Genomic DNA, 7,083 nt, shown 5'->3' with positions numbered 1-7,083 from the left:
CCTGTCCCTGTCCCTTGTCCCATGTCCCATATCCCTGTCCCTGTCCCATATCCCTGTCCCTGTCCCATGTCCCAGTCCCTGTCCCATGTCCTATGTCCCTGTCCCTGTCCCTGTCCCTTGTCCCGTGTCTCTGTCCCTGTCCCTGTCCCATATCCCTGTCCCTGTCCCATGTCCCAGTCCCTGTCCCATGTCCTATGTCCCTGTCCCTGTCCCATGTCCCTTGTCCCATGTCCCTGTCCCTGTCCCTGTCCCATGTCCCTGTCCCGTGCTGCCACTGCATGGGTGCTGTCCCGGGGCGGGGACAGTGCCAGGCCACCCAAGCATCTTCTCCCACCCAGGTTTTCCCTTCCCACCACATTAATCCCATTGATGCTGAGCCTTTCCCGGTGCCGCGTCCCCCTTTGTCTCCCCCTCCCCACACAGCCTCGAGCCCCAGGTGCCCCCCAGGTCCCCAGGTGCCCTCGGGTCACCTCCAGAAGGCCGCGTAGATCACCAGCAGGGTCAGCAGGGCCATGCAGGACACGGCGCAGCCGATCATCAGTGGCACCGACGGCGTCCCCGAGGGGTCCATGGCCTGTGGGGACACCGGTGGGCACTGGCTGAGCCCACCCCCCCCACCCCCACTGCTCTCTTCCAGCCCCCTGCCCACTCTGGGCCCTGCACCCCCTCACTGGGGACCCCCGAGTGCCAGAGGGGGTCGGTGGCAGCGGTGGCACATCCAAGGCGCCTTCCCGGGGACCCGTGCCCATCTCCATGCCAACGGGGGACGCGGGCGGAATAGCAATGGGGCGGGGGGCCAGGGATGCCCCCTCCCCTCCTGGCACACGGCAGTGCCCCGTATGGAGCTCTAGGGACTGTGGCAACCCCCTGCCCACACAAACCCACCCTGCTGGGGGTGCTGGGGGGGTGGGACCCTTCCCCTGGCTGGTGGGGGACACCCTCACCGTCCAGTGCCCACCTCGTCCTAGCAGGAAATGCCGCCTGCCCATCTCCACCCTCCCTTAGGGACCCCCGCCCCCAGCCCGGGGATCACCCCCCACCCACATGACGTGTCCCCAGCAGGCTCGTGGCTGTCCCCACGCTGTCCCCTACCAGGTCTCTGGGCAGCTGGGCGAGGACGGCGAAGGTGGCGAGCTGGCGGCACTGGCATTTGGTGTGCGCCGGGAGGGTCTCCAGGGTTTGGCAGCTCTCCGTGTCCCAGTTTCCCAAGCCAGCATCCCTGATTAATGGGAAGAGAGCGAGGGAGAGCAATTTGAAATGATCAAACACACGCAGCCCCTCGCGCCTCTCCGGAGTTAACCCCTTCCTGGCCCTGCCTTGGGGTAGGCACGGCAGCGGGGGAGGCACTGCCAGGGGATCCCTGCCCCGGGCTGATCTTGTTGGGAGCGGTGCAGCGCAAAGGCTTCAGGTTTAATCATCCCACACAGGTTTGGGAGGGGCAGGGGCAGTGCCAGGACAGGCAGGAGCAGCCCCAAGAGCCCCCTGGCACCTGTGTCCTCTCCCGGGGGGGGTGATGATTCCCTCTCCCTGTGGGGCCCCTCCTTCCATGGGGACCTTCCCTCCATGGGGTCCTCTCCCACCACGGGGATCCCCCATTTTGGGGATTCCCCTGCTATAGGGACCCCTCTGCCATGGGGACCCCTCCCGTCTTTGGGGACCCTCCTGTCATGGGGACCCCTCCACCATGGGGACCCCCCCAGCGAGGGAGCAGCGAGGGGGGTGACACTGCCATGCCCGGGGAGAGCAGCCCCAGCTCCCAGCACGTCGGGAAAACCGGGAACTGGGTCTGTGGCACAGCTGGGGACTGTCCTTGGGGCCGGGCTGAGACCTGCCACGCTCATCACAGCCGACACCTCCCCACGGGTTTGGGGGATGAACTGGAACCAGTGACCCGCGGGTACCTGGGCAGGGGGGCTGGCAGTGCCCTCCCCCACCCCGCAGCGCTGCCCGCCCCCCTTCCTGCCCTACTTTCCCTCATTCCTGCCAGCACTAACAAATCACATCTGGCAGCCTGGCGCGGGCGGCCCCGCGGCTCCGGGGCCACATCGATCCCGTGGGAGCTCAGTTCACCCGTGCCAGTGGGGCTGGGATACGGGAAGGGATGGTCCCGGCTCCCCGGCCCTGCTCCCCATCCCTGCTCCTATCCCTGTTCCCATCCCTGCTCCACATTCCTGCTCTCCCATCCCTGTTCCCATCCCTGCTGCCATCCCTGTTCTCCCATCCCTTCTCCCATCCCTGTTCCCATCTCTTCTCCCAGCCATGTTTCCATCCCTGTTCCCATCCCTGCTCCCATCCCTGCTCCACATTCCTGCTCCCATCCCTGCTCCACATTCCTGCTCTCCCATCCCTGTTCTCTCATCCCTGTTCCCATCCATGTTCCCATCCCTGCTCCACATTCCTGCTCTCCCATCCCTGTTCTCCCATCCCTTCCCCCATCCCTGTTCCCATCCCAGTTCTCCCATCCCTTCTCCCATCCCTGTTCCCATCCCTGCTCCCCATCCCTTCTCCCATCCCTTCTCCCAGCCATGTTCCCATCCCTGCTCCCATCCCTGCTCCCCATCCCTGTTCCCATCCCCTCTCCCGTCCCTGTTCCCATCCCTGCTCTACATTCCTGCTCTCCCATCCCTGATCCCATCCCTGTTCCCATCCCTGTTCCCATCCCTTCTCCCATCCCTGCTCCCACCCCCTCTCCCACCCCTGCTCCCACCCCCTCTCCCACTCCCTCCCAGCAGCCCCCTGGCACTGCCAGCCTGCCCTGTCACCAGGGTGTCCCTGTGTCCCTGCCCCTCACTCACATCCTCGAGTAGTCCCAGGTGACACACTGCGGGTGGGATGTGCCCTGCGGACACAGGGACAGGTTAGAGCTCCCCCCCAGCCTTACCCCCACCCCACGAGGAGATGTGGCACTTGGGGACATCCCCGTGGTGTGCCAGGGCCGGCATGTCCCCACTGTGGGCACAGGGACCAGTTTGTGGCCACAAACTTGGAGCTGGTGGTCCCTGCCTGGCTCTCAGTGCCTGCAGGTGACAAGGCTGGAGGGACCCACATGGGACTGGGAGGTGACGCAGCGATGGGACAGGAGGGTGACACATCGATGGCGTGGGAGGAGAAGGGGACACTCGTGGTGGTGATGAAGGAACTCGCTGGTGACACAGGAGGGTCGATGATGAAGAAGGGCAACACATGGTGGGAGGGGACACTCACGGTGCCAACGTGGGACAGGGACACTTGTGTGGATGACACAGAGGGGGGACACTCACAGTGACGTGGGAGGGGACACTTTCAGTGATGATGAGGGACAGGAGCAGTCACGCTGATGTGGAAAGGGTGATGACATGAGGAGGGGGACACTCACATTGGTGTCATTGGAGGAGGACTCTCGCTTTGGTGATGTGGAAAGGGACATTCACGGTGCCATGGGAGAGGGACGCTCCCACTGGTGCCATGGGAAGGGGGACACTCCCACTGGTGCCATGGGAAGGGACATTCCTGATGACACGGGACACTCACGTTGATGATGTGGGACAGCTCCACCAGCACGAGCGGCTCCGCGGGCCGGGTCGGCGGGCGCACCGTCACCGTCAGCACCTTGGAGGTGACGGCCAGGGGGCTCCTGAGGGGAGGGACACGGGCTGTGACAGGCCGGGGGACAGCAGGGGACACCGCGGGCGGCACCACTCACCTGGGCGGGGGCAGGATGAGCCCCAGCGTGCGGTACAGCACTGCCCCGATGACAAAGTGCGACGACTCCTCCGCTTCTGCAGAGAGAGCCACGAGCTCGGTGACACACGGGAGGGGGCACGCAGGGCACGCACGGGGCTGCCAGATGTGCGCCCAGATGTGCGCTGGCACGCACGCCCAGCCCCAGAGCGCAGGCGTTCACCGGCACGCGCCCGGGGATTCAGCTCATGGGTGTGTCAATGTGAGCCCACATCTGCACCAGATGTGCACTCCCGTGTGTGCACGCGTGCGCGCCTCCAGCTGTGCACGCTCACACGCGTGCACGCCTCTACACTCCCAGATGTGCACTCACGTGCAGGTTCACACACATGTGCGCACGCGTGCACAGTTCCAGATGTGCAGGCTCACACACGCGTGCGCACATGTGCATGCCTCCAGATGTGCACACTCACACGTGTGCACGCCTCTACACTCCCAGATGTGCACTGCCATGTGCAGGCTCACACACGCGCGCGCGGTTCCAGATGTGCAGGCTCACACGCGCATGCACTCTCCCAGATGTGCACTGCCATGTGCAGGCTCACAGACACGTGCACACATGTGCATACCTCCAGATGTGCAGGCTCACACGCGTGTGCACTCTCCCAGATGTGCACTGCCATGTGCAGGCTCACACAGGCGTGCGCACACCTGCGCGCTCCAGATGTGCACACTCACACGTGTGCACGCCTCTACACTCCCAGATGTGCACTGCCATGTGCAGGCTCACGCACACATGTGCAGTTCCAGATGTGCAGGCTCACACGCGCCTGCGCTCTCCCAGATGTGCACTGCCATGCGCAGGCTCACAGACACGTGCGCACACCTGCACGCTCCAGATGCGCACGCCCACAGCACGCACACCTCCAGATGTGCAGGCGCACGCGTGCGCGCCATCTCAGATGTGCAGGAACGTTCGAGCACACGCACGCCTCCAGACGTGCACGCTCCCAGATGTGCGTGCACCTCCAGATGTGCACGCTGCCAGATGTGCGCATGCCTGGGCACTCCTGCTCACCGGCCGAGGCGAGGCTCAGCACCTCCCTGGGGATGAAGAGCTTGTCCTCGGAGCTGCGGGCCCAGTCCTTCATCCCCCGCCGGCCCTTCATGGGGAAGTTGATGTCGCTGGACACAGCGGACACGGGCTCCCGCTGGATGCTGGTCACTGCCAGGGGACACACAGCGGTCACCTCCCGCTCCCGCCTCCCCTCAGGTCCCCACGCCCGCCCTGCCGCTCACCCAGGTTGTCCGTGACGATGAGGGAGCTCTGGAAAGCCTTCAGCGCATTCCCGACCAGGTGGATGAAGTCCTCCACCACCTTCATCAAGTGCACGGAGCCAGGAGAGACCTGCGGGAGACGGGAGCAGCTCCGGAGCCACCGGGATGCGCCACCGCAGTGAGGACACCCCCGTGGTGGGGCCATCCCAGCTGCCACCATCCCCTCGTGCCACTCACCTGCTGGGCATCCTCCCACTTATCGCGGTTCTCCGCGTCCACCATGTAGCTCACCACCTGGAAGAAGCGCTGCGGGGACGGGGCTCAGCGGGGCTGGGGGCTGGGGACCGACCGACCGCCACCTCCCCGGGGAGGGGACCCTCGCTGTCCCCCTGCCCGCTACCTGCACGTCCTCGGAGGACGGGATGTAGGTGGCCCTCTTGAAGGTGTCGGTGACGTTGCGCAGGATCTCCACGGAGAAGAGCAGGTCCCCGCTGTAGTAGGTCTTGCGGGCCATGAGCTCCAGCAGGCTCCGCACCACCTGGGACATGCCCTCCCCTGCCAGCACCCGCTGGCCCTTCGCCAGGTGCTCCCGCAGCTGGTACGGAGTGGGGACAAGCGGTGTCACCTCCCAGCGCTGCTGAGTGTCCCTTATCACCCCCAGAGCCCGGGGGGACACTGCAGAGCTAATTGTGTTAATTAAGGCGGCTGTGGGATGTGAGGGGTGAGGGGGTCCACAGGGGTTTGGGGACATCCATGAGGGTCTGGGGGCATCCTCCCCATCGCAAAAGTCTTTTCCCAAGGACATGGGAATGCAACTCGAACACTCCAGCTCTAGGATTGGGGTCTTAGTCCAAGTTCATGGAGGTCTGGGGACATGCAGGGGGGTCTGGGGACATCCCGGGGGGTCTGGGGGCATCCTCCCCATCCCAAAAGCCTTTTCCCAAGGACATAGAAACACAACTCCAACCAGGATCCCCCTCCAGCTCTGAGATGGGATGCCTGCTCCCACCCCACAGGGGATTCCATGGGAGTCTGAGGGAACCTTCCCATCCCAAGAACCATTTCCCAAGGACACAGCTTGGGTGGGGTCCCCTTTCCCAACCCACCCAGGGAGCCCTGCCTCAGTTTCCCAACGTGGTGCCCAGAGGGAGAAGTGATGTGGCTGTCAGGGGGACAGGGCACAGAAGGAGCCGTGCCAGAGCGGGCACCTACTGAGAGATGCAAATATCTGTACTCATGGGAGACGCAGCGGGCGAAGCTGGGCACACCCCAATAGGCGACCCCATGGGGGCTCAGCAGGCACCGGCGGCTGGCAGACCCTGTGACAGAGATTTGGGATTGGGGCTGGCACTGGAATCACCTCCCAGCACCCCAATGCCACCCGCAGCCCCCTGTGCTGCTCCAGGTCAGAGGGGTTTCGGGATGCTCATCCCTGATGTAACCCAACACCCCTGCCCTGCTCCAGGTGTCTCGACCCCAATGCCACCCTCTGCCCCTGGGGCTCTGGGGTGGCTCAACCCAAATGCCACCCACGATCCCCTACTCTGCTCCAGGTCAGAGAGGTTTGGGCCACTTGTCCCTCATGCCACCTATCACCCCCGGGGTTTGGAGGTGCTCGTCCCACCACTCCCTGCCCTGCTGCAGGTGGCTCAACCCCAATGCCACCCACCACCCCCTGCCCTACTCCAGCCTGGGGAGCGTCTGGTGTCACCTGTGGCATTGGGGGGACATTTGTTGTAGATGATCTCCCCGGCAGCCGTCTTCTTCCAGGTCAGCAGCATCCCGTACTCGTCCTTGCACATCTCGTGGTAGGCTGGGGGTAAAGAGGGGGATCAGCACTGCCCAGATGCGGGGTGAGGGGCGCTGGGGTGTGGGGTACCCCATACCTGGGCACTTCTTCTCATTGCAGGTCTTCACCTCCTCGCCGGTGCCCTCGCAGGGGTAGCCCTGCATGCCCGTGCCCTCGCACATGCGGAAGCGCCGCTGCCAGCCGGTGTCGCAGGTCTTGGAGCAGAGGCTCCAGTGGTTCCAAGGACCCCACTTGCTGTCTGCTGTGAGGATGGGGACACTGTGGGACACCCGGCTGAGCGCAGGGAGAGCGGCACCCGCGGGGACGGGGATGGGGCATCATCGGCACTGCCCCCC

At 64.7% G+C, this 7,083-nt stretch overlaps 1 protein-coding gene across 1 annotated transcript in view; it reads right to left on the bottom strand.

Annotated features, from left to right (window-relative positions):
* The window catches only part of ADGRB2 (adhesion G protein-coupled receptor B2), a 13,687-nt gene that overhangs the window by 5,577 nt on the left and 1,027 nt on the right, over positions 1–7,083 (bottom strand). The window contains exons 2-13 of the mRNA XM_042015365.1: positions 6,825–7,064; positions 6,650–6,751; positions 6,151–6,257; positions 5,339–5,533; positions 5,176–5,244; positions 4,960–5,068; positions 4,739–4,885; positions 3,683–3,758; positions 3,511–3,613; positions 2,796–2,839; positions 1,093–1,219; positions 471–574 (exon numbers count right to left, since the gene is read on the bottom strand). Coding sequence (XP_041871299.1) covers positions 471–574; positions 1,093–1,219; positions 2,796–2,839; positions 3,511–3,613; positions 3,683–3,758; positions 4,739–4,885; positions 4,960–5,068; positions 5,176–5,244; positions 5,339–5,533; positions 6,151–6,257; positions 6,650–6,751; positions 6,825–7,064 — 1,423 coding nt within the window. The remainder of the gene's footprint in view (positions 1–470; positions 575–1,092; positions 1,220–2,795; positions 2,840–3,510; positions 3,614–3,682; positions 3,759–4,738; positions 4,886–4,959; positions 5,069–5,175; positions 5,245–5,338; positions 5,534–6,150; positions 6,258–6,649; positions 6,752–6,824; positions 7,065–7,083) is intronic.

Source organism: Corvus kubaryi, unplaced genomic scaffold (assembly GCF_017639235.1).
Source record: "Corvus kubaryi isolate FWS band 111438036 unplaced genomic scaffold, C.kubaryi_AGA036_p1.0 split3-37304, whole genome shotgun sequence".
NCBI lineage: Eukaryota > Metazoa > Chordata > Aves > Passeriformes > Corvidae > Corvus > Corvus kubaryi.
This window is presented reverse-complemented; position numbering and strand designations above follow the sequence as displayed.